The sequence below is a fragment of the Salarias fasciatus genome, chromosome 6 (genome assembly GCF_902148845.1).
Source record: "Salarias fasciatus chromosome 6, fSalaFa1.1, whole genome shotgun sequence".
Taxonomy (NCBI): Eukaryota; Metazoa; Chordata; class Actinopteri; order Blenniiformes; family Blenniidae; genus Salarias; species Salarias fasciatus.
Window position 1 is genome coordinate 33,623,103 of NC_043750.1, and position 26,280 is coordinate 33,649,382.

Sequence of the window (26,280 nt, forward strand, 5' to 3'; positions counted from 1 at the left end):
TGTAAGGCTAAATAAATAAATAAAATTAATTACGGCCGTAATTATTTTTTTCATAGTCTCAAACTGAATATATGTGTTAGCCAACAATCCAGATACTTTGTTTTGTAATGTGATATGTCATAAATATTCGAAACTCATTTGGTCGTAAATAGAAATCCAGTGAATCAGATGACACTTCCACACACAGGCATTTTTTCTCACTGTAGCAAAAACAGCCAGAAAAACATTTAGCACTTAGAACTCAATTTCCCAGGATGCAGCGCGGCAGCGTGTTTTTGTCGGAAGTGCCTCTGTCAGAGCGTCAGTGTGTCATCCGGTCGAGGAGTGGAGGACTGGGAGCAAGCTTTCCTCTGCAAGCACAGAGTTTAGACCCATGCACAGACGTGGACGGCTGTGTCGGCTGCAGGCGGACTGACCCGTGACTGGAACGGTGAGAAGGAGACGGGGAGGGGGGGAGGTGGAGGAGGGGTTGTTGTTTGAGACTAGCAGACCTTCGGCAGCCTCTGAGAGGCTTCAGCTGCGCCATTGTGTGTTTCTCCTGGTAACGAGCCGGATTTGTGGACCTGTTTGTCAGAGGCGTGCTCGGTCCTGGATCGGGGCTTCCTCCCACCGACGTGCTGCTGCTGCTGCTGCTGCTGGTTGTTGTTGTTGTTGGAGTGAAACAGAACAGTCGTTGTCTGCCTGCCCCCTCCCTCCCTCCCTCCCTCCCTCCCCTCTGTGTCTGTCAAGTCCACATGACAGCAAATTCTTCAAACCTGACCTCTGGGTTTACACATTTACAGGCCGCGGCTCCAAACTGGGCTGGATGGGAGCTTGTGGAGGCTGCTCCTCCAGCGCATGTTCTACCTGGGCTCCATGGTTGTGGAGATATTACTAACTCCTGCCCACTCACAAGTTAAGGTACTAACTGTTTCAGCTTCTTCACATCAGGGGCTAAAAAAAATCCAACACAGCAGGGTGGTCCATGGCAATACAGCTGCTCCCCTAATGAGATATTTTTGCACTTACATCGGTTGTTTTCTTATTTTTGTGCTCATTCTGCTGTTCTGATTCGTCACATGTTCATTATGTATCTTTGCTATCATGCAGTGACTCTCAGAGCTCATTTATATCTTGTTGTTGTCCTCCCACGCTACTCCCTGGTTGTTTTGGGACTTTTCTGTCTCGTGCACACTTGTGAGTCTTTCTTTATGGTCATTGTTTCTTCGTGGTCTTGTGTGTCTTTCAGATTGTTTTTTTTTTTTTTTTTTGTCTTCCTGTAATTCTGTGTCACTCTTTGTGCTTATTTAGTGCTACTTGTTGTGATATCTGGTCATTCTGTGTCACGTAGGATACATAGGTGTTGTTTTGTGTTTCATATCTCTGTTTTATTTTCTCAGACATTTTGGGGATTTTGTTGTGATGTAATGTTAGCATCCTCTGCTTCCCATTTTCTGTCACTCTGTGGTTATTTTTGCTCCTCTGTGGCTCTGCCATGCTTTGTTGTTGTGATCTGTGTGTGACTGATTTTTTTTTTTTCTTTTTAACCTTCTTTGGGGCAGGGGCCACTCAGTCAGTATCTGATACATATTCAGATATTCCCTGTTAGTAATCTTGTTTTGTTCCATTATCATAGTTTTCATGGGCCGAGTTTAATCACATCTAACTTGATAAATAACATGTTTGTCTTTGCAGGCAGCATTCGATCCCCTGTTGTGTGTGTCGCCGTCACCATGAACAAACAGCCGAGTAAGGAGAGCTTGAAGGATAAAGTAAAGGGGATTTTTGGGTTGGGACCACCACGGCCTCCCAGCAAGCAGAGCGACAGCAAGCCCTCTGAGTTTATCATCACCGCCGACATCCTCAAGGTGTGCACAGAACACGTCCACACACTCCACAGTGAAACCCCCTCCAGGTCTCTTCTTAATAATCGTGGACGTCCTCCTCCTTCCTCATTGTGTGTTTTAGGAGCTCCAGCATGACAACGGCTTAAGCGTGCGCGTCCGCGTCATGAATCACATATGCGATCTCGCCAAAACAAAAAAATTTGAGGAGGTAAAGTTAAGGGATTTTTTTTTTTTTTTTTTTTTAATTCTAACAATTCAGTCATCTTTATTAATGAGAGTGTGTGTGATTGCAGCACGCAGTGGAGGCGGTGTGGAAGGCCGTGGAGGACATGCTGACTCCAGAACAGCCTCCAGAGGCCAGGCACGCCGTGCTTCATCTGCTCAGGGCCATTATCCAGGGCCAGGTCTGAACACACCACAGTCACTCCAACACACATGAAACATTTATTTTATCTGTTGCAAGATGTTATGTTTTCAGTTCTGTGTACCTCTTTTATGCTTCTTCCTTTTTTTTAACCAGAACCCAACGCGACCCACGTTGTGGATGTTGAATGTTTCTGTGTTTGTGAATCGTGTGCAGGGCGAGCGGCTCGGCCCTCTCAGAGCCTACTTCTTCAAAGTGGTCAGAGATTACCAGCCGTCCAACGAGGACCTGTCCGACAGGCTGGAGGTGTTCAAGGCCTTAACGGAGAACGGAAAGGACATCACGTACCTGGAGGAGGATATCGGTAAAGCAGAGTCTTCTTTTTATCAACTAGACAGTTATTCTGAGGTTCAATATTTCTCTTGATACCGAGATGACGCTCTACTGGTCCTTTTCAATATTCAGAACCAAACCAAACCACAGACTGTGTTTGTAGATCCATCATCCTGGTCAGACATGAAGCAAATACACTGGAATCATCTCAACAGACCTCAAAACCTTCTACATTTATTCCACAAATACTACAATAATGAAGGATCACCGTATTTACTTTTTTCAAGCTGTGTCTTAATATATTTCACTGTAAACCCTGCTGTCTTTCTTCAGAGATTGTGTGACTCTGCTTTATCTGTTGTGTGAGTTTATTTGGTTTTCTGTTTTTTGTGGCCCCTCCTTGCTGCCTTGAAATATTTTTTTTTTTGAAAAGGAAGACCGAGTTAAAGAGGAGGAAATCGTGACTTTGTGGCTCTGTCACATCTCAGCTGATCACTGTCGACTTTTGATCTTTGTTCGCTTTTTGTCATTGACCTGGCGTCCTGTAGTTTCTTATAATCCCGACTGAACAAATAATTTTCTTCAGAGCTTCAGTAGGTCAAGATAATGAAGGCTTCTTCTCATTCTGATATATATGCGATACATTTATGATATTCACCTCCTGACAAGCTGCATCAATCTGAAGTGCTTTGATTTACCTCGTGAGTCCTCGTAGTAAACATGTTTTCTTTTCCCTTGCAGCGCGCTTCGTCCTCCTGTGGATGGACATTGGTCTCACCTCCGACTTCCTGCATGTTCTGGTGAACCTGGTGAAGTTCAATAGCTGCTACCTGGACCAAAACGTGTCCATCATGGTCCAGTAAGTCAGACATGCGTCCACACAGCCTTAGTTTTCTTCAGGAAGTGTTTTTAACAAGCTGCTGCTTTTGCTGCTCTCTCCAGGAAAATCTGTCTGCTGTGCAACAGAACCACATCTTCCTCAGATATTGAGGTGAGTTTTGACTGTCTTGACTATTTATCATCGCTGCTGTTAATAACAGATGCACAGAGGCTTTTTGATTTTTGCTTCTTGCTCTTCCTGTAGACGAAGCGATCTTCATTTTTTAATTAAACGATTTGTAGTTTTTGTGTAATTTTATTTTCATTCGTTCATTTATTCACTTCGGATTCTTGTATTAACTGCAAGAATAAATGCAGAATACACTCTTTCATCCCTCATCACCAAACATAATGTGTCTGCTGGATGTATATTTACAGGCAGCTCGGTCCTTTAAAGACTCTTCAGACTACAAAGTGAGGAAATAAAGTTTCATTCTGTGTCTGCAGCTTTTCTTGGGATTGATAAACTTTAAATCTTCAAGTTCTCATCTTAAACATCAACGGCACACAAAGTTTTCAAAATGTCACTTTCAAGTTTAATAAAATGTATTTATCTTTCATTTATTAACCAGTTTTGTAACGTAAAGCAGTAATAAAGTGACTTTATTCAAAAGCTCTAGTGTAAATCTTCATCATTATGTTCTGCTGCTGTTTTTGCTGTGAGTGTGTGTAAATGGTTTGTGTGTGTGTGTGTGTGTGTGTGTGTTTTTTTTTTCTTCTTGGTAGGTGGCTCTTCAAGTATTGGATGCAGTTGTGTGCTACAACTGCCTGCCCTCCGACTCGCTCACCGTCTTCATCATCACGCTGTGTCGCGCCATCAACGTCAAGGAGTTTTGTGAATCCTGCTGGAAGGTGAAAGCAGACCTGAGAGAAACATGGACACACGTCTCATTTCTTTGTTGACAGAGGTTTCTAACTGCCTCCTTCTCTGCTGCTTCTCCAGCTGATGAGGAAGGTGTTGGGGACTCACCTCGGCCACAGCGCCATCTACACCATGTGTCGCATCATGGAGGAGAGGTAGTGTTGTGATTTTGTTGTATTAACACACATTCGGTTGTCGGTAATGGCAGAATGACTTGCAAAAAGAAAACTTTGGTACATGATGTTGGTGGACTTGATTTCTGAATGACAGCACTCGTCTCTTCTGAGGTCCAATATCTGTTTTTCTTTTGCGTTAAAACCTGCAGCGTTTTAGAAGCGTAGCAGTTGTTGACTTTTGTTGTTTTTGCTCGGTTTTCCTTCATTCCTGCTGCTTTCTGTCCTACTGTGTGATTTGCTGTTGAAACAATAAGGTGAAATACAATTTCTTGTCAAGAAGATTTCATGCACTGGGCTCCATCGGGTTTCCAAAAAATCTTGCCGTGCAGAGCATGAATGCACACTGCACCAAAACGGACGATTTATTGCAGTACAGTCACTTTTTGTAATATGTCCGGGGGGGGGGATGGCAAACAGGATTGAACTGCATAAATTCTGTTAGAAACTGCAAATGCCTAAACGGTACGATTTTGGAATATGTCGTGCAGCCGTTGTCGCCTCGAGGAGGCTGTGCTCTTCATGACCGGCTGTAATCTCCTCCAGGGTGTACATGGAGGACGCGTCGCTGTTGAGAGGAGCAGTGTTCTTCGTTGGGATGGCGCTGTGGGGGGCTCACAGACTGCCTGCCCTCAAAAACACCCCCACCCTCGTCTTGCCGTCTTTCTACAAGGTAAAATACTGTCTTCTTCTTAGATGCTGTCTCTCATTAAAGGTGCTGTAGGCAGGATTCTGCATCTCATCTGCATGGTGATTTGACCCATCTAAGATGGCCATTTGAAACCAAGCACAGCCAATCTTGTCCTGTTTTCTCTGACATCACGCCCTTACGCAAGTTAAGCCCCTCCCACAAGAATGTGCGACGAACGCCCCTCGACCAATCACGGTTAGAGCCTCAGGGGCTCTTCTGATTGGTCAAAGATACCTGGAGCTGTGGAGATTCCTTTTCAGCTCAGAACAGAGACAGATGGAAACGCTGCGCCCTCACAGTAGTGCAATTATGCTACACTCCTAAAGGATTATCAATGGATACTCTAACATTTAATCCAAAGAAAACACAGAAAAATTAGCAATGACTAGCAAAATCCTGCCTACAGCACCTTTAATATCTAACATCAGTTTGGGAATCTCTTTCCAGGATTATATTTTAAAATCACAAGTTAATTTCCAAACACAGGCATGTAAAAAATCATGTTAATATTCTGAGATTTGCAGGCTCACCTCCACAGATCTGACGTTTGGACATGAAGAAAAGATGTGTTTTATATGTTCTAAATCTGTCGGACTCTTTCCTCTCAGGCCATGTCTTGTGCCAACGAGGTGGTGTCCCATGAAATCGTCCTCTCCATCACCAGGCTGATCAAGAAGTACGGAAAGGAGCTGCAGGTGGTGACCTGGGACATCCTGCTGGGAATCATCGAGCGGCTGCTGCAGCAGATCCAGGTCTGTGCTCATGGCGAGAGAGAGAGGCCGTGCGGAGGAGAACGGCAGCTCTGATTTGACCGAGCGTTGTGCGTCCCGTCTCTTCACAGACGATAGGGAGCACGGAGCTGAAGGCCATCGTCTACGAGCTGCTGACCACGGTGGAGGAGCTGTACGAGCAGAACGGTTACCACGGCTCCACTGAGAAGTTCTTCAGCCTGGTGGAGAAGTGTGCCGACAAGAGACCCGTGAGTCCCGATTCTTTTAAAGCACACCTGCGTTCGGGGTATTTTTTCTCATTCTTCTCTGCAGATCCTCTGAAGCTCTGTCAGGTTAGATGTGGAGCGTTACTGCTCAGATATTTTGAGGTGTTTCCAGAGATGTTCAATGAACATTTTCACTTTGTCATTATGGGGTATTGTGTGTAGATTGACGAGGAAAAGAAAGAATTTATGGTCTGTGATCGTTCATTTTCATGACTGACATTCACATTTCAGAAAACAACCTCCAGCTGTCTGTGAGATATTATCAAGATTTTCTCATTCATGTGAGACAGTTGAAATGTCGCAGTGTGTGTCTGCCGTTTGTCGATATTGCTCATTTTCATCTTATTTTGTGTGACAGGATGCGTCAGTGCTCACCCTCATCTCGTACCGCGCTCAGTCCATCCAGCCGGCCAAGGACGGCTGGATTCAGAGTCTTCACCGCCTCATGGAGAAGTTCTTCAGGTAGGACACACACACACACACACACACACACACACACACTCACACACACACACGCAGAGTGAGAGCGCGAGCAGCTCATGGTCTGTATTCTTATCACATCTCGGTTTTATTCTTTGTCTGTCCTCCTGGAAGAAACGAGACTCGCAGCGTCATCAGGATCAAAGTGCTTCACATCCTGTCCTTCGTTCTGAGCACCAACCGTCAGCTCTATGAGGTTTGCACACAAACACCTCTGACTCTGTCGCACAGTTTAGCTGATGAGCTGAATATAGCTCAAAGTTGGCATAACCGGCGTGTCTTTCTTCTGCCTTCTCTACTCTGCATTTTTCTTGCAACATTTTTTTCTTTGTGTCTGATGCAACTTTCTTCTTCTTTTTTTTTTTTTTTTTTTTTTTTAAATATTTGAAGCTTTTGTGTTTTTCTTTTTCTTTTTTCCAAACAGGATGAGTTGATTGAAATGGTGGTGATCCCCCAGCTCAGCGGGATCGCTGAGGACCGGGATCTGGCCGTCAGGAAACAGGCCACCCAGCTCCTGGTGGACCTGGCCGAGGGCTGCAACACACACCACTTCACCAGCCTGCTGGACATCATTGAAAGGGTGAACGTCACTTGACTTCCGGCTCACTTCAGCCAGAGTGAAATCATTCAGGGAACTGAAGTCACGATCTGTTTTCTTCTCAGGTGGCCAGTCGCTCTCTGGTCTGCTCGGGGCCCCTGGAGGTTTCTGAGAGAGACCCCACAGCTGAGTCTCCTATGGAAGATGTCAGGACGGCCATACTGGGCCTGCTGGAAATCCTTCAGGTACACGAGTAGAGTTTTCCTCCGATTCACAGACTCATGCTCTAACGTTTATATTACCTGCAAGGAGCGGCGTCAGTCTGTCACCAAAGTTAAAGTGAGAACTTTCACACTCACTGCCAGCTCTAAATTTATGCTGCTTTCCAGTTGCCTCAATTCTTGGAAATCTGAGCTATTTTAGTTGTTGCGGAGCAGAAGTAATGAACGGCAGCGGTCGTCATTCAGAGTGCGGAGATCAGACCAGCGAGGCGACTGAGAAGCAGCTTTTCATGACAAACTAATAAAGGTTGAATATGTGTGGTGAAAATGAATATCATTGAGAAGAAAAACAGCTAAATTCCATCTAATCAACACTTAATTAGCTTTGATGCTTTACTGCTTATTTGTTTAAATCGGTTCACAAACATGTTTCATTAAAGATGAAACCTCTCGCACTTTGCAGGTTTGAAGGTAAACTGTAAATGAGCTTTTTCTAACACACCCGTGGAGTAATAGATGTTATAAATCTGTCATGGATCAAAAAAAAAAACAAAACAAAAAAAACATTTTCCTGTTGTTTTCTCATGTTTGTTTTTTTCCGTGACAGAGCAAACTGTACAGCCTGCCAGCCAGCCACGCCAGTCGCGTTTATGAATTACTGATCAGCCACCTCCAGCTTCACTACAAGAACAAGTACTGTTCAGCTATTGCCTCCAGTATCAGACTGCAGGTAGGGGCGATCGATGGCCTGTATTGATCATTGCGTTGGATTTCTGATGCTGACTGATTGATTTTGCCTCGTCCAGGTGTTTGACTTCTTCCTCATGATGCGCGCCGACTCTCTTCACCGACTCGGCGTTCCCAACAAAGATGGCGCCATAAGATTCAGCCCTTATTGCTATTGTGACACAGGGTGAGGACGTCTGACGCGTCTTACCGCAGTTCAGTTAGTTTCCTATTATAAACAAAGAGGTCTTTTTTTTGTATTTCAGAGAGCTGGAGAAGCGTGTCGGTGAGAAGAAGCTGACGGGCTCAACATCGCCTCCTGCTGGCAGTCCTGCTCCTCCTGCTGCTCCGCCCGCTTCAGCGGCGTCTGTTCGCTCGGCCTACCTGCCCTACGCCCCCGCCTTCAGCGTCCTGCTGCAGTGCCTCAAGATGGTACAAAAACAGATCTGTAAAAGTCACGCATATATCTGTATACAACTGACTGATACGCCTCGCGTCGAGAAGCGTTGATGTGGTTCGGTGTTGTTGCAGGAGATGGACTGGAAGGTGCTGAAGCTGGTTCTGGACAAGCTGCCGTGGACGCTGCAGTACAAAGTGCTGCTGCTCACGTCGCCCTGCAGCCTGGATCAGCTCTGCTCCACGCTCTGCTGCATGGTACTTCACCTGCGCGAACCGACCAGCAAATACCCGGTCGCAATGAAACTCCGAATGATGTTCAGTAACGGCTTTTTCTCGTGTGTGAATACAGGTGACAGATCGCCTGATCTCAGAGCGTTTAAAGAAAACCCCAGAGGGATTTTCACGCACGGACGTCCAGCTGGCCGTCGTTCCCGTCCTCACAGCCATCACTTCCTACCACAATTACTTGGAACAATCAAGACAGGTAGAAAGGACAATCTGCTGGATGATTACAGAGCAAACACTTACAGGATATGAACGCTTTAAATTCAGTTTCACTATGTTTTTTTTTTTTAAACTTTAAATTCACAGACTGTTTTGAACTAGAAGATTCACATTTGCAGAAAATAAACTTTTGTTTTCCAAAGTTTAAAATTTCCCAAATAATAGAACCATTTTTGGAGGCATTTTTACATGAAATTGTGTCACATTTAAATATAGTGGTAGTTCATCTCTTCATATAATGAAATAAAATATTTTATGTCCGAATGTGAAAAGTTTCACTTTAGGAAATCCATTCACGATATGACTTAAAACCTGGAAATAATGTTACCACGCTACACCTTCATACCAAGTTAAAATATGAGGTGAAATGTTCGAACATCCCTCAGAGGCCCGTCAGAGACAGACACTCAGATTCAGGACTACAGCCATTTCAGAGACAGTCGATCACCTCAAATTCACATTTCTAAACTGGGAGAGGAAACACAGCATCCAGAGAGAATCAAACATGCAAACTCCACGTGGCCAGACTGATAACCTGAGCTCCAAATGAGGCGAGCGGAATATAAACTTTAATGAGGCTGTAAAATGAAAATGTTGCTGCCACTATGTGATACTCTGTGTGATTTATTTTTGTTGCGCTGCTTTTTTTGATCGGTATCATTGTGTCTGTATTAGACTGAGCTCAATATTGAAAAGCGAGGTTTTCAATTTACTCACATCCATTCACTGACAGAAAACGCTCTATTGACCTCCAATTTATCAAAAATGGTGAAAAACACCTGGATTAACGTTTTTTTTTTTTTTTTTTAACTTCTTCTTTCTTTTTCCTGCTTGGCAGAGAGAGCTGGTCCAGTGCCTGGAGACGGGCCTCATTTACCGCTGTGCCAAACAGTGCGTGGTGGCCCTCACCATGTGCACGGTGGAGATGCCCGACATCATGATCAAGCTCCTGCCGGCTCTGATCGTGAAGCTGACGCACATATCCGCCACCGTAGCCATGGCTTCTCCCATGCTGGAGTTTCTCTCCAGTGAGTTTGTCTCAACGTGGCTGGAGGTGGAGCGAGCGCAGAGTCGGAGCGGGTCGGTTGACGTGTCGTTTCTTCCTCCTTCTTTCACAGCCCTGGTGCGCCTCCCTCACCTCTACGCCAACTTCGTAGCTGAGCAGTACGTCAGCGTGTTCGCCATCTCGCTACCTTACACCAACCCCTCCAAGTGAGCGCTCACACACACATCGGCACGTCTGCTTTCAGCTGCACACACGCTTCCTGAACGCTCGTTTTTCTCCCAGATTCAACCAGTACATTGTGTCCCTCGCCCACCATGTGATCGCCATGTGGTTCATCCGCTGCAGACTGCCCTTCCGCAAGGACTTCGTTCAATACATAACAAAGGTACAGTCCAGTAAAATACAGAATACAGACTCTAAGCATGCAAATCCAGCTCCTTTCTTCAGAAAGAACCCGTGTTGCTCCGGTGACTCTGAGTCTTTTTTCTTTCCCTCCTCCAGGGTTTACGCTCCAACGCTCTGCTCCCGTTCGATGACAGTCACGAGCAAAGTCCATTTCGAGCCCGAAGCACCAGCCTCAACGAACGGCCCAAGAGGTAAAGCAGCATGTTGACCCTCAGCAAAGTGGTGACCTTTGACCCCCGCAGCACCGCAACGCCGCACATGTGCCAAGTTGTCGTGTCGGAGGGTCGCTGGCTGCCAGCATTACCAGTGCTGTGGCGTGACGGATACAGTGACTCCTCGCAGGTTGCCATGGTGATCATTAGTCGTCTTTATTCATTTCTTGTTCTGTTTCTTTTGTATATTTGTTCCTTTACCACATTTTTTTTTTTTTAATTATCTTTTCTCATGTCAAGGATGCACAAGGATGAACACATCAACACGAACACCTGGAAGACATGATGCCGTTTTATTCTATTGACATTATCTGGCTTTCTTTAAACACTTTCATATTTTCCAGGTCTTCTTGCTGTGTGTTTGCCGCCTGCGTCCCTCTCTCCATCTGACTGCCGTTTACGACCACAGTCAGTTTATAACCGCACACACAGAGACCAACACACGCCGTGTTTCACACAGAGCTATCGGGAAGCTTTTCTCACGGTCATTTCCATTCATGGAACGTAGAAACGCTGGGCGTCCATGTGAAGCCGACCCACCTCACCTCACGATGATCCTCAGTGAATCATAAAATGTGTCACACATGCCGTCTGAGCGTTTCTGCTCCTGCAGATTTTCCATCGAAGCTCGACTCTCTCAGCAGCCCACCGTTGATCTTATGAGAGCAATAAATCCTCTTCGGAGCGCGCTGAGGCTTCTGTTACCGTCACCGAGAGTGCAGAGTGACCTTAGAGGCAGCGGTGGGACACTTTTAACTTCCCTGGTTGTTTTTCAATTAATGAAATTATGCAGCATTTCTGATGCTTGTTAATGCAGTCCAAAGCGCCACACAGATTATTTAAAAGGGGACAGAACAAGGAAGCATAACAAGACAAGCAATACAAAAAGAGAAGAAAAACCTGATTAAAATTTATGAAAGCATTGAATAAATTTTAAAGAATTAGAAAAGCAACAGACAGGTGAAAGTGATAAAGATATTAGCATAAATGAGGCATAAACAAACTGAAAAGACAGAACCAACTTACATTATCAAACTCCAGATTAATATTCCACCAAACAGCTTAATAACTGAGTGAAAAGCAAGAGGTTAGTGTAACTCCAGAGGCAGCTCCTGCCTGTGTTAAAGAGTCGGTGTACATTAAGTGGAAGTTTGCTGTTTGTTTCGGTGGCTTTCCCGAGAACATACGTGAGCATATCTCTAATTCCTCTTCCCCTCAAACACCTTTTGGTTCCCACTCTCCATAATTTCCCAGAAACCTCATCAAACCTTTTGCTTCTTCAGTAACAACAGACGCTCTCCTCTCACTGTGAAACATCCAAACCCGTGCTAACATCATCCTCTGCCGGCCGTGGTCATCCTCCCACCGTCACTCTGATGCTCGGTGCGGCGCCATCGTCCCCGCGCTGCTCGCTGCCTCCGGTGTGGTTGGAGTTCTGCATGTCGGATCATTTCAGGCTCGTTAAATGAAGCTGGTTTTGATGTCAGTTATACTTATTCATTCATCATCATTGCAAAGATAAAAAGTATTAACTAAATAGGCTTTTCTTCATTGTATTTCAGGCTTGCTGAGCTCCAACCAAAGTTCAATTCAGCATTTCTGTTCTTTTCTTTTCTTTTTCGTGTGTGTGTCGTAACTTCTCCCATGTCAGGCCTGTGCTGAGTCCATCCCCTACTGTGACACTTCTCCCGTAATAGTCCTCGGCTTCACTATAAACCTGCTGTGTGAAAAAATGTTTATTTTGTTGCTCTCCTGAATATTTTCTGTCTGTATTTTCCTTTCTGAGTAGCAGAAGCTGTTTTACCCTCCCGCCGCTGTAGCTTGTCTGTTTTCAGTCGAGTGGACGTTTATTTCTTTGACTTCTTTTGGTTGAATCCTTCCCTTTTTCTTTCTCCGCTCTCCTGTGATCTGATTCATGATGTTCACTGCTGTTAATTTTCACCTTGTTTTGTTTTTTCTTCATTTGACCCCCTCCGCCCTGCGCTGCCTCCTGCGATCGGTGCTGCGTTGTGGTTGTGGTTTTGGGGGGTGGTTGTGTCATCCTGGATCCTTCCTACATTGCTCCTGGCCCCTCCCTTCTCTCCCTGTGTGACGCCTGCCCCCGCCCCCCCCCCCCCCCCCCCCTCCCCCCATGGCATTTACCCCCCTGGTCACCTGCTCATGTTGCTCTGGTGCTCGGGTGATTCTCCTGTTACCCCTTGGTACACGTCCACACCACACTCCCCGCCCCCGCCAACCAACCCCACCCCCCCCCCCCACACTCCCAAACCACTGCCACGCCCTCACGACGACAACCCGTGCCGTTACCCGCCCAACACCGCTCCCCCCCCCCCCGCGCCAATCGCCATGGAAACTCGTCTCTGCCCAGTCTGCGGGCGGCCAAAGTGGCAAAGGCGGCGGCGGCAGTAGCCAATAGCAGCAGCTCTCCAGTTAAAGAGCTGCGGGACCTGTCAGCCATGGACGCTTTCCGCTCCCGCAGCATCAGCGTCTCCGAACACGCGGTCCGCAGGTTAGAGAAGAGCCTTCCGGGTAACAAAACAAAACAAAAAAAAAAACAAACAAACAAAAAAATCCAATAACAACCCAAACACTTGTTGCTTCCTCCGTGGGAGGGTCGATGGGTTGGAGGGTCATTGTCATGCGGGTGCGTTTGGGGTGGTGTGTTGCCGGGGAAACCTGGAGAGGGTGGTGCATGCTGGAGGAAGGTTTGTGTGTCGACTTCTTTGGGGTTTTGCTTTGTTTTGGGCTGTGGTCATCTCTGTGCCGTTTCACATTTGGTTTTCTCTGATTTGCTTTTGCATGCAGTGTTGGTGGAAAACATCTTTTTCCATGTCGACGTTTTTTTTTTTCTTTTTTTGTGCTCTAACACAGTTTTTGGTTTTGTTTTAACACCGTTTTGCCTTTCTGTTTGGTTGTTTTAATTTATTTTTTGCTGACTGGTTTTGATTGGCCTTAACAACAGATGAATGGCAGGAAGGACTGGTGCAAAGCATGTTACTCATCATGGCCTCATCTCATCTCACTTTCTTCACCCAAAACAACACCAACCTTCGTCTTTGCTGGGAGCAGGCTCCTTTCTGCCTCCTCGGCCAGGGGCCGGAGGGACAGCATCATCACGAGACTTTTTGTTTGCTTGCTTGGCATAGTTTAGTTTTATTTTTGCTCCACTCAAAACATCCACTGTGCTGCTCTGACCATGGCAATCTCCTAGTGTGGGATTTTAGGGACTAGCTGGGCTGAGGGGAACGTTTGACACGTTGATCAACAGATTGAACACACACACACACACACACACTCTGCTCACCTCATGTTTTTATGCTTTTCTCTGCTTGGCTGACCTGCAGTAAGTGTGTGACAGTGTTGGATCTAACATTGCAGTTGTCACATGAGGCTGCAGAGCCGCCGTATTCAGTCGTACTTAATGTGTCGTGACTCTTTTGCCCAACAGATGGCAACAGAAGCTCAGCTCTCCAGACACTTGAAGCCACTGCTTTTTGTGTTTACTACCAACATAAAAATAACCCAATGCTTTAAACAACTGCAGTGTGGATCTGTTTAACCAGCTTCTAATGCTAAATGGCTTCAAATCCTTTTTCTTTTTCTTTGGTTATCAAGTTTTGATTTGGCAAAAGTGTTTTGTATTGAAACCTGCTTTCTGGTGAACATTTATTCCATCTTAGACAGCATGACCATGAGATATGACTAATAAACCCCAAGCACACAGTTTCTTCCCTTCTCTCAAGATTGGGCTGGACCACTTTTGTTTACAGCTATAATTATTTAAAAAAAAAAAAAAAAGAAAAATTATTAAAAAAAAAAAAATTCTGGTTCAATTATTTGGATTAATGGAAATTAAGAACTAGAAATGGGATCATACATTGGGTATATGCAGGGTTTTTCTATGGTCATGTTTTCTGGAGTATTTATTCACTAAGCAGTCAAATACAACCATGTGTTCTACTATCAGTAGCAGAGTGGTAAGTATTGTTGTTGACATGCTGGGACTTGGTCTGACTGACACGGTTTTCAAACGAAACAGCAGCTGTGTTTCCTGCTTGATCCCTCTTGCCTCGGGTTTACTCTGCCCTGACCCCGATCCAGCTGGGATCGGCTCTTGCGCCCTGTGAAACCAAATATCATGGATAAACCCGAATACAAGTTGAATAGATGAATACATTTTTCCACAGTACCTTAGTTTCCCATCATGCAAATGAATGCTCTTGCTAAATCAGACATGTGGGGGGACATAGTACTGATTCAGGGTTTGGCATAGTCTAGTTTCTCCCTGAAAATATGTTGCGTATCGGATTCTTTTAGCTTCCTAGCAGTGCTCGTTCACATTTCTTGAGCTGATCAGTCTGGTTTTACAAACAGATCTTTCATACCACATCCCAGCATGTTTGTATTTTGTCTGTCTGAAAATTTGTGATCATGCTCGAATGATATTTCCGCATATAAACGTGTGCATGTTTGCTCGTTGTGCATGAGGGAGAGTTACCGACACGAGTGTCCTGCCGGTGTCCTCGTAACTTGTGCATCAGAGTTTGCATGTCTCTGTTTGATTATATATTCAGATGCGCCGCGCTCCCGCTGCCTCCCGCTCGCTCCTCTGCCCGCCCCGCTGATGTTTATTAATCTGCGTCTCCTCCTGTAGGATGCACACCTCAACCACCACCTGCAGTCTGGGCTCTGCAGACGAAAATGCCGTGACTCAGGCCGACGAGGGGCTGAAGACCGTCCACCTGGAGCTCACCGAGACCTGCCTGGACATGATGGCGCGATACGTGTTTTCCAATTTCTCCGCACTGCCCAAAAGGTGAACACACACTTAAAATAAATAAATAAATACAAAAATTCTCAGGGCTGATGTTTTATGGAAGAGTTAATAGGAGCCACGGAGACGACACTGACCCCCAGCGGCCCTCTCAGGTCTCCCATTGCAGAGTTCCTGTTGGCGGGAGGCCGCAGCATGACCTGGCTGGTGGGCAACAAGCTGGTGACCATCACGACCAGTGGAGGGGTCCGAACTCAGGCGCTGCTGGGCCTGGACATGGCTGAACGTCTGGGAGGGGGAGGGGAGATGACCAGGTGAGAGAGAGAGAGAGACACTCTGTAGCTCCACCAGAGCATCGCTTTAAAGCACATCATTCATTATTTAACTTTTCTCTCAGTCAGTTCTGTAATTCTGGATCACCTTTGGGATTTGACACATTTCACATTAACATGTGACTCATGTTCAAGACTGGCAGCCTTCGTTTTCCCTCTCTCTCTTTACGATGTTAACACATCGAGGTACACAGAGGCGAAGTCAGGGTCACCGTCACTGACTAAAATGTGTTCCTCACAGTTGTTTTTGCTCAACACAATCGGCTGAAATCCTCGGTAATGTTCAGGATAAAAGCTAATGAAGTTTTGTGGACGTGACTCAGCCCATTCGACATTTAAATCATTCACTAATCCCACCAATCAGAAAGGTTAAGCAGGTTTTCTGACTAAAAACGTTGATACTAACCCTGCATCCACCAAGGGACATAAAGACTCGTACACAGCGACAGATTAACTGATTCAGTTTCCCAGATGTTGACATTTAAAGACCTAGACGTAATAACTGTTTCAATGCAACATCTAATAACCTTCTTCACTAAATATAGACTGGATAGTCTGAACAGGCTTGTCATCAGAGGCCGAAATTCTTACTTTTAAAGAGCATTTAAGTTTTCCCATCACACATCCAGGAATGAAAGATGTTTGAACTCTCAAACACATTTTTTATATTTCTGTCAATTAGTTGTTTTTAGGCCGCGTCTGTGTTCATGCTGTGAGTGTAAATCTGTGCAAATGATTAACTGTAACAGATTTGTTTTGGTATCGTTTTACATAAAAACTCTGATAAACAAAAAAATAAATCTTGAAGCATCTGCTATTCTGTGTGTTGGAGGTTATGCTTTAGTTTTTTAACAACAGGAAATTCGGCAGTAGCTGAAAAAATGTGCGAGATGAGTGTCACTAATTTGTCCAGCATATGATGAAATGAAAGAAACCTTTAATCTGTGCTGCTTTCATTTTTCACCCAGACCACATCAGTTTGTTTGAAAGTGAAACAAATCCTGCTCGTCAGGCTGTTATTCGTCTGCATACTCTGCATCAAAAGTGTCTTTTTCTGTTATATATCGAAAGTTAAATGACATGAAAGCATTTCACAGACGTAGAATTTGTCTGTCTTCACCCTGCAGGTCAGACCCGTCGCTCCACACCCGGATGACCAAAGAGGCTCCGGCCAAACTGGAGTCTCAGTCCAGCCAGCAGCACAACAGAGCCACGCGCATTCGAGTCCGCTCCATGTCAGGTGAGAAACACTGCCTTTAGCTTTGACTGCTTCTCTAAATATCATCTACTCATGCAGCTTTTACTCATATATTGTATTTCTTTTCCCACTGTAGATTTTTCCTGCGTTTGTTTAAATCCATTTGTGGTGCGTTTCTTCTTATCAGCTTGTCCTGACAGTGTTTTGTCATCTCAGTGTGAGGGTCTTGAGAGGAACCGTGCTTTTACTGAGCCGACGGCGTTTAACCATCCTCCTCTCGTGATGTCCCAGGCGGCCACGCTCTCCGCGCCGGCCCCGCTCAGAGCCTCAGTCCTCTGGTTTCCCCCTCTGAGGGCGAGCTGACGGCTCCGCTGTCCCCCTCCACCGCACCCACCCTGGACGGCCTGGGCCCTCCGTCCTCCGCCTCTGCCAACCCGTCGGCTCCTCCTCCGCTCAAAGACAACCCCAGCCTGGCCGAGTTTGTCCCCATGCTCACTCAGGGGTGGGCCGAAATCTTCATCCGGAGACCATCGGGTAGGAAACAAGTGCTCAAAAGTTCAAGTCTTTAATATTTAATATTCTTTTCAAATGGTTATGCTTATAAATGTGTCATTCTTCAACAACAACAAAAAAAAGCCAGAGATCTATAACTTGTGCTGAGTAGCCAGCAGAATAATCGAGTGTGCTGTGTTTTCTGTTGTTCTCTATTCGTTGCGGCTCTCTCTGGGGGGTCTCCCCTCACCGCAGGAAACACGAGCTGGCTGATGTGTTTGGAGAACCCCCCCAGTCCGTTCTCCTCTGAGCTGGGCAACATGCCGCTGCAGGAGCTCTCCAGCGTCCTGATGGCCATGGAGGGCGTGAAGGAGCCGCCGGCCCAGACGGCCAGCGCCCCCGCCAGCACCGCCGCTCCGGCACCCACGTCCGTGTCAGACACCCTGACCCAGACTCACAGTGGCGTCGGAGCAAAGGCCCACCTCATCCAGCGCTCCAACACCGGTGAGTCTGGGAGAAAGTCTCTGTGCTGAGGGCTGTAATTGATCAGAGAGGATGAGTTATTTGCATCAAAGAGCTTTGTGAGTGTGTTATTCATAAAAGCAGCACGGCTGGACTGCCTGGATAGTGAGCTACACACCAGGAAATCCACACTGACTAATAGGTTTAATGTTCTGCGTGAATGCGTTGCTTCGGTCCACCTGGCTGCTCTTCTGTGGTCCCGTTTAATGGACTGAGCTAAATGCCAGACTGCCTGTAAATACTCGATTTGAACCTGAAGGTGATCAATAAACCAGCCTGGATTCACTCAGGTCAGTGATCATGAAATATCACTGCTTTGACAACCGTTTTTCTCTCCTTTGAAGCCCTCCGCCATGTGCTTTTGTTCATTCTCTCTCCTCTTCTGGGCTTTTCTTTTCCTCCAGTTTGTCTCCTTTGACCTCATTCGCTCATCTTTTTTTGTGGCCTCTCCACTCCACATTATTCTTTTTTTTTTTTTCTTTTCTCATGGCCTTTATTTTTTATGTATCCTCTTTTGGTCTGATGGGTTTCTTTCCATGTTTCCTCATTCTCACCGCCATGCTGGTTTGTGATTGGCTGCGGGATGACCTCTGGCATCCCTGCCTCCAGTGGGCGGCTCTCTCTGGTCTCTGGGTCTGGGCACTGCCCCCCCAGGCCCCCCAGGCCCCCCAGCCCCTGGCAGGTTGCACAGGAGCATTTCCTGGGCAGGTACCGTCCCCAAAAAGTGTGACCTCCCCCAACATCTCTCCCCCCCGCCCAAAACTCCTGGTGTGGTATATTTCTAATCACTTGTACAATGCAGCGGTCTGTAAGCACAAACTACAACAGGCTTTAAATTATTTTCTTTTATATAAGAACAATTATGTACAAGTACTTTTTAATTACATTTTATTTCTTAGAAATATGCTCGAGTTTACCCAGCCTGAGCCGTCTCTACTTTCCACCACAAGATGGTGCATTGAGTCATTGTACCAAATCTTGTATTCTATCCATTAACGGCAGAAGCAGCAGAAATAGACTGTTACGTGAGTAAAGATGGAAGAATCGATTATTGCTAAAGATTTAAAGAACCAACAGCAAAGCACTGAAACTTTGAGGAACTCATTACTGCCACCAAGTGCTCAGATGTGGCTTTACTTACTGCACTTTTAACAATAAGATCACCTTTTTTTTTTTCAAGTTGCCTGCCTAAATTTGCCTACTGAGATCACAGAGACCAGAATTGTACAAAGACCTTCTGTTTCATGCTTAAACATTGTGCAAGTGAAAAGATTCAGTGTTTCTACTCATTAGTCGTCTTTTAACACGAGGGAAGCCTCTTTCTGAGTGACCATGATGACGTCTCTGCACTCAGATCAATCAGTCTCCTAGAAATAAACTAAGATTTATTTTCCCGTCTAAATGATCTTTTCCGAACTTTCCTCTTTTTTGAAATATACTCCCAGGTTGACCTTTAACCTCTGCCCCTCCGATGTTGCCAACAGGAAAGCCCAGACCTCATCTGAGTGAAAATGGCTTCCTTGCTTTACTGGTCGGCCAGTAGAGCGATGAAGAAGTTTTCAGGATCAGTGATAAAGTCTTTGATTGCGCTTCTTCCTCTCGCTGTGAAGAGAGGAAGTCGTTTGGGAGACGCAGAACTGGGGGAACCTGGTCTGGGCTGCTGTTGCAGCCGCTGAGATGTGTTTGGGCCGCGATAACCAACAAGCCAAACCGAACTGATGCATGCGTGTCGATGGAAATCGAGTAGATGACGCAGCGACTGAGCTGCACTGATCTTTTATGTCTCTGATCTTTGTCATCGTAGACTGGAGTCGTCGTAGTCGGTCTTGTGAACTTTTCTTGTCCAGTGTGTCTCAACATGTCGATCTGTGTGGATGTACATCTATTAATGTTGAGATAATGTATCTGACTGAGGAGATGATGGTAAATTAAATACTAACACTGTGGATGTGTCTTTGAGTCTGACTCCATGTGTTGATTGCGTGACTAACAGTAGAAAGCAACATGGCGGCGCTGCCACGCTGACCCGATCGTCTCTGTGCCCCGCTGCAGACTCTGTGGTGGTGCCCGAGGAAGGCCTGGGCGCGAAGGCACAGACCCCGTCCGACTGGCTGGAGAGTGAAGAGTTTGAGCCGATGAGCCCTGATCCCATCTTCATCTCAGCAGACAAGTTCTCCAAGGCTGCTCCTCCGGGAACGCTCAGCAGGGTGGGTACCCGCTGCCAGTCCTTCACGTTTACCAAACTCCTCATGGATGCAGCACATACAATTATCCCACAAATCCTGGTTTCTTAGAAGATTAGAAAAATAGGATTTTCCTTCACCGTTTTGCATTCAGAACTTGGCCAGCAGGCTCTGTGTAGCTGAATTATTAGACTTGCATTTAGTCAGTCATCAATTGTGCAAGTTATCCCACTTAAGATGAGAGAGGCCTGTAATTGTCGTCATAGGTTTACCTCAGCTACGAGAGAAAGAATGAGGAAAAAAAGTCCAGAAAATCACATTGTCTGATTTTTAAAGAATTTATTTGCAAATTATGGTGGAAAATAAGTATTTGGTCAATAGCAAAAGTTCATCTCAATACTTTGTTATATACCCTTTGTTGGCACTGACAGTGGTCAAATGTTTTCTGTAAGTCGTCACAAGGTTTTCACACACTGTTGCTGGTATTTTGTCCCGTTCCTCCACGCAGGTCTCCTCTACAGCAGTGATGTTTTGGGGCTGTCGTTGGGCAAAATGGACTTTCAACTCCCTCCAAAGATTTTCTATGGGGTTGAGATTTGAAGACTGGCTAGACTACTCCAGGACCTTGAAATGCTTCGTACGAAGCCACTCCTTTGTTGCCCAGACGGTGTGTTTGGGATCATTGTCATCCTGAAAGACTCAGCCATGTTTCATCTCCAATGGCCTGACTGAGGGAAGGAGGTTTTCACTCAAAATCTCACGATACATGGCCCCATTCATTCTTTCCTTTACATGGATCAGTCGTCCTGGTCCCTTTGCAGAAAAAAACAGCCCCTCAGCATGATGTTTCCACCCCCATGCTTCACAGGAGGTATGGTGTTCTGAGGATGCAATTCAGCATTCTTTCTCCTCCGAACACGAGCAGTTGTGTTTCTACCAAAAAGTTCTATTTTGGTTCAATCTGACCATATGAAATTCTCCCAGTCCTCTCCTGGATCATCCAAATGCTCTCTTTAGCAAACTTCAGACGGGCCTGGACGTGTACTGGCTTAAACAGGGGGGCACGTCTGCCTCTGCAGGGTTTGAGTCCCTGGCAGCGTAGTGTGTTACTGACGGTAGCCTTTGTTACTTTGGTCCCAGCTCTCTGCAGCTCATTCACTTGGTCCCCCCATGTGGTTCTGAGATTTTTGCTCACCGTTCATGCGGTCATTTTGACCCCACGGGGTGAGATCTTGCGTGGAGCCCCGGATCGAGGGAGATTTTCAGTGTTCTTGTGTGTTTTCCATTTTCTAATAATGGCTCCCACAGTTGATTTCTTTACACCAAGCTGCTTACCTATTGCACATTCAGTCTTCCCAGCCCGGTGCAGGCCTACAGTTTTGTTTCTGGTGTTCTTTGACAGCTCTTTGGTCTTGGCCGTGGTGGAGTTTGGAGTGGGACTGTTTGAGGTTGTGGACAGGTGTCTTTCATACTGATAAAGAGTTCGAACAGGTGCCATTAATGCAGGTGGAGGACAGAGGAGCCTCTTAAAGAAGAAGTTGCAGCTCTGTGAGAGCCAAAAATCTTGCTAGTTTGTAGGTGACCAAATACTTATTTTCCACCATAATTTGCAAATAAATTCTTTCAAAATCGGACAGTATGATTTTCTAGATTTTCTGGAAATCAGGGATTTCCTGTAATTGGATGGCAATTACAGGCCTCTCTCATCTTTTTAAGTGGGAGAACTTGCACAACTGGCGGCTGACTAAATACTTTTTTGCCCCCACTGTACGTCTGGACACAGCTGGCTGACGCTCTGTCTCCTGTTAGTGTCGCCGTGCCGCAGAAACCAGCTGCTCAGGCGCTGTGAAACTAACTGTAATGTCAAAGTAGGACACCGAACACACGCGTAGCCGGCCTCGTCTCTTTCACTGCATCGCTTTAAAATGCATCAAACTGAATGTCTCTTCACAAATTCAAATGACAACTTTCTTTGTGTCGGGCTTCTTTGCAGAAATGTTCTTTTTCTTCACTTGTCCTTCACATTTCCCACAATTCAGCAGTGTTAATGTGGTCCATTTTCTTCACATTTGTGAAGTGAATATATTTGATATGTATTTATAATTGATACAGATACAGTAGTCGGCCGCCATCTGGTTTTAACAAAATGAAGCCTGTTCTGACCTGAAATGACTGTTTTTGCTTCAGGTAAACAAAAAGCTCCACTGCAGCAGCTCAATCACTGCTGGATGCTTCATCTTTATTAGGAATGTTTGTTCTGGCTTTACGGTCTCTGCCAAGGCCTAAAAGCTATGATTACATTAAATTAAGGATTGCAGCAGCTTCCCCATCTGTGCTGATACATTTTGAAGTTGCGGAGCAGCGCAGCCTGATGGAGGACGGCCAGCCATCGCTCATCAGCGCTTATCTTCCGCACCAACACGACAACACCGCCTGTGTTCTCCTAATTCAATGGAGAGATGCTAAATGAACTCATATTAAACAATGAATCATATTTATTCATTTAGTTATGCTGCAAAGTTATTAAGGGAAAAGAAGAAAATCAAAAAAGGTTAAGTAGGAGATCCAGGATGAACTAGAGCTGAAACTGGGAGCTGCTGATGTTGGTGTTGTTGTGAACTTTTTTGAACACTTTTTCAGCTTTTCATTCCTCATTTTAACATCTATTGAGTTTCAGAACTTCCAGCTGAGGTGCAAGAAAACAGTATTTGGTCTCATTTAAACCTCTTTAGGTCCGGTAGTGCTTTCAAACTAAAGCAGACAAGATGACTTTAAATTAGTCTTCCAAATGATTCAAAATCTTTTTTTTTTTTTCACTGTTGAAGAAAGGAGGTGAAGGTTTTAATGATTACCTGCAGACAGTTTGATAATTCCCAGGGAGCTCAGGATATTTTTACAAGATGAACAGGCGTCCCTTTTAATTTGGTATCAAAAAGATCTCAGTTAAAGGAAGCATAAAAATTGATCTAACTGGAGACGAAAAGCTTCAGTCGAAACCTAATAAGAGCGGTTTCTGACAGAAGTATCTTTTTGGACACTTTCAGTAAATATCCAATCATCACTGGGCTAAATTTGAGACGATAAGGATGGATAACTGAGAATTCACACACTTAATGTGTTCACTCAGCCTGAAAGCCGCTGGCAGCCGAGTAGTAAGTGCTGCATTTGTGAAACCATGAATAAATAACAGCACAAACACCTTGAATTAGCGCCGGCAGTCATAGAAATAGCCTGTCGTGGGTTTTGAGTTTAAAAGGCTTCTGTGTGGCTTTCAGTCGTCGTCCACGTCCAGCCAGGACGACGAGAAGTCGACTCTGGAGGAGGTGAGCGAGGGAGCCATCCCCATCGACCAGCCCACCCCGGGCCCGTCCACCCCGGGGAGCCAGGGCCCCGAGCTGCCCTTCCAGACTCACAGCCAGTCGCAGGGCCACGGACTCAACAAGTCCAGCTCGTCTCCGGAGCTCCAGACTTTACCCGAGGCCTTCACCAAGGCGGCCATGGAGTCGGAGGCCGCGCTGGCGGAGACGTCTCGGCCCAGAGCGCCGTCTGACGGCAAGCCCCAGCCCCAGCCCCAGCCCCAGCCCCAGCCCCAGACTGATAAAGACAAAGTGGAGGGAGGCTCGGCGGGGGACGTCAGTGGAGCGGGGGCTCAGGGTCAAGCCGCCGACGGCCCGGGCGCGGCGCCGTCTCAGAGCGGAGGAGCGGTGATGAGGCTGTCTTTTCCAGCAGCGCCGGCGCAGCCTGGACCCATCTCCCCCAGCGGAGGCCACCGCCCCCGCGGACACACCATCTCCGTGTCGGCCCCCTCCTCCAGGAGGGAGAGGAGGACCGACAGGGACTCGTACCACAGTCGGCCCGGACCCAGTAACACCGAGAAGCTGTCGGGCCTCAGCCCCAGGTACTGCGCCGTCAGCCAGACAGAATCTCTAAACTCATCCTAAATCAATCAGTGGTTTGATCCAAACAGAAACCTGCCAGAAAAAACACTGGTAATTAAGCCTCTGCAGCTCAGTTTTTGGTATACCGATTGTCATTTTTATGCTTTGGAAATATGTCTTAAAAACAAGTGTGTAAGTAACTCCTGGTGTTTTCTCTTCCATGTCTTTTTCTTTTTATGCTAGCTTTGTTTTTCTTCAACTCTACCACTCTCCTTTCTTTGGAAATGAGGCCAACAAGCCGCTGCTGCTGCCCAAAACTCAGGTGAGCGGACCTGGAAAGTGGAAATACATGAAACTCCTCAGAAATGGAGAAATTACAGTCAGAAAGAGTCTTTTCTTTAAAGTGAAGCTCTGGCTTCTAAGCACCACTTTTTTACAAGTAAAGGTCAGATTTCATTCCAGACAAAGCGTCTCGCCTCCCAAACGATTGTTTTCAACAATATTGATACAGTCCATTCAGGTTTTGTGATCTGTGTTGCAGGTGATCGACCGAGCTGTGAAGGTTCTGGACCAGATGCCTCCTTATGACACCCATAAGATCGGCGTGGTGTTTGTGGGCGCCGGTCAGGTGAGAGCTCGCCCAAAGTGGCGGATTCCAAACTCCCCAGCGCTCCAGCTTCACACCTCGACCCTTTCTCCCCCTCCTCAGGTCAACAACGAAGTTGCCATCCTGTCCAACGAGTACGGCTCCAACCGCTACGCCGCCTTCCTCACAGGCCTGGGAAAATTGATCCACCTGAAGGACTGCGACCCCGACCAGATCTTCCTGGGGGGGCTGGACCAGTACGGAGACGACGGGGAGTTCACCTACTGCTGGCACGACGACATCATGCAGGGTTAGTGTGTGTGTGTGCGTGCGCGTGTGTGTGTGTCTGCTGGGAGACCGCTGTGGTTGTTTTTCCTAATGAAACTGTCCCTGCAGCCATTTTCCACATCGCCACACTGATGCCCAACAGGGAGAGCGACAAAGGCTGCTGCAACAAGAAGCGACACATCGGCAACGATTTTGTGATGGTGGTGTACAACGACTCCGGAGAGGAGTACAAACTAGGCACTATAAAGGTACACACACACACACACACACACACACACACACACACAGAGAAACCTGCAGGTTAAACTGTCACCCAATGCACCGTTTTTCTTCTTCAGGGTCAGTTTAACTTCGTAGAAGTCATTATTAAACCGCTGGATTATGAATGTAACCTCGTGACCCTCCAGTGCCGTAAAGGTCAGCTCCCCGCCGCCTCTTTTAATCGCTCAGCCCGTCGTCGATGCGAAGTTTTCAGTTCAGTCATTACCTCTCTCTCGCCCGTGTTTCAGACCTGGAGGGCTTAGTCGACACGACGGTGGCCAAAATAGTTTCAGACCGGAACCTCCCGCTGCTGGTGAGGCAGATGGCTCTGCATGCGAATGTAAGTTTTCCCTTCCATTTGTTTTTTTTGTTCCTCATATATTGAACTGCAGATACGAATGCATCCTTCACTTGTCTCCGTCTCCTGTCAGATGGCGTCCCTGGTGCATCAGTACAGAGCGAACCCGTCCGACGCTTACGCCTCCAAGTGGCTGGCCAGACTCCGGCACATCAAAAGGATCCGGACCCGAGTAAGACCGCGTCCCGCCCTCGCCGCCTCACCAGCACCGTCTGAGTAGATTCTCAGCCTGATCGTCCGTCTGTTTTCTGTCGGTCTCAGGCTCAAGAAGACATCCAGTCCCGCTCGACTCCGGGCATCTCTCTGACCCAGGGACACTCGCAGCAGAACAAGTCGTTTCAGCAGAGCGCCCCGGCGCCGAACCCCGAGGCCTCCGGCCAGAGGAAGAGACTGGTGTCCACCGTGGACGACTTCACAGACTTCGTCTGATCACGCTTCTCGACCTGGCTGACGCACTCGCATACACGCACACACAGACACGCTCCAGCACGGCTGCGTTTGTGTGTAAACCGTGTATGTAATAAACAGAATTGATGGAAAAGAAGAGTGAGATTAGTCTTTATTGTAAAAATTAAAACCATAACATTGTTTCATTCAGCTTGAAGCACCTATATTATTTCTTAGTCATCTATTAGAGGACTGGTTGGAGAGACGAATGATCCCGTAAATCCACGGTTCTGCTCAGCTTCGCTGGGTTTTATTGAGAGTTTCGGCTCTTTGTTCAGTTTTTCGTCCAGTAGTTTTATGATTTGAGTCCAGCCTCAGGGTGCTGCTTTCAGCCACTGCAGGATG

The 26,280-nt window shown here is 46.5% G+C and overlaps 1 protein-coding gene across 4 annotated transcripts; it reads left to right on the top strand.

Annotated features, from left to right (window-relative positions):
* The first annotated feature begins 303 nt into the window (after positions 1-303).
* LOC115390823 (tuberin-like) lies at positions 304-26,047 on the top strand. Of its 4 annotated transcripts, XM_030094836.1 has the most exons (44): positions 304-430; positions 783-900; positions 1,675-1,847; positions 1,948-2,034; positions 2,120-2,230; positions 2,407-2,554; positions 3,265-3,382; positions 3,466-3,514; positions 3,781-3,816; positions 4,129-4,254; positions 4,346-4,419; positions 4,984-5,110; positions 5,737-5,880; positions 5,970-6,107; positions 6,484-6,587; positions 6,720-6,801; positions 7,030-7,185; positions 7,269-7,388; positions 7,972-8,094; positions 8,171-8,277; positions 8,357-8,522; positions 8,622-8,744; positions 8,839-8,973; positions 9,832-10,021; positions 10,112-10,205; positions 10,282-10,384; positions 10,501-10,595; positions 12,985-13,125; positions 15,271-15,432; positions 15,546-15,704; positions 16,850-16,962; positions 17,212-17,454; positions 17,668-17,916; positions 18,544-18,642; positions 19,987-20,141; positions 23,393-24,015; positions 24,239-24,317; positions 24,537-24,623; positions 24,705-24,891; positions 24,978-25,117; positions 25,208-25,286; positions 25,379-25,470; positions 25,562-25,660; positions 25,750-26,047. In XM_030094836.1, exons 3-44 carry the CDS (start codon positions 1,713-1,715, stop codon positions 25,915-25,917), a joined length of 5,766 nt encoding a protein of 1,921 aa, XP_029950696.1. In that variant the 5' UTR covers positions 304-430; positions 783-900; positions 1,675-1,712; the 3' UTR covers positions 25,918-26,047. The 4 variants fall into 4 exon arrangements, with proteins under 4 accessions (XP_029950696.1, XP_029950697.1, XP_029950698.1 ...); XM_030094837.1 differs by lacking the exon at positions 3,781-3,816; XM_030094838.1 differs by lacking the exons at positions 3,781-3,816; positions 18,544-18,642 and having other exon boundaries at positions 25,750-26,046.
* Positions 26,048-26,280: the final 233 nt, after the last annotated feature.

Excerpts from the sequence above, each read along its gene's own strand:
- LOC115390823 (XM_030094836.1), top strand. The coding sequence starts at position 1,713 with ATGAACAAACAGCCGAGTAAGGAGAGCTTGAAGGATAAAGTAAAGGGG. Across the intron at positions 10,385-10,500 it reads TCGTTCAATACATAACAAAG|GGTTTACGCTCCAACGCTCT; the intron begins GTACAGTCCAGT and ends TCCCTCCTCCAG. Across the intron at positions 24,016-24,238 it reads CTGTCGGGCCTCAGCCCCAG|CTTTGTTTTTCTTCAACTCT; the intron begins GTACTGCGCCGT and ends TTTTTATGCTAG.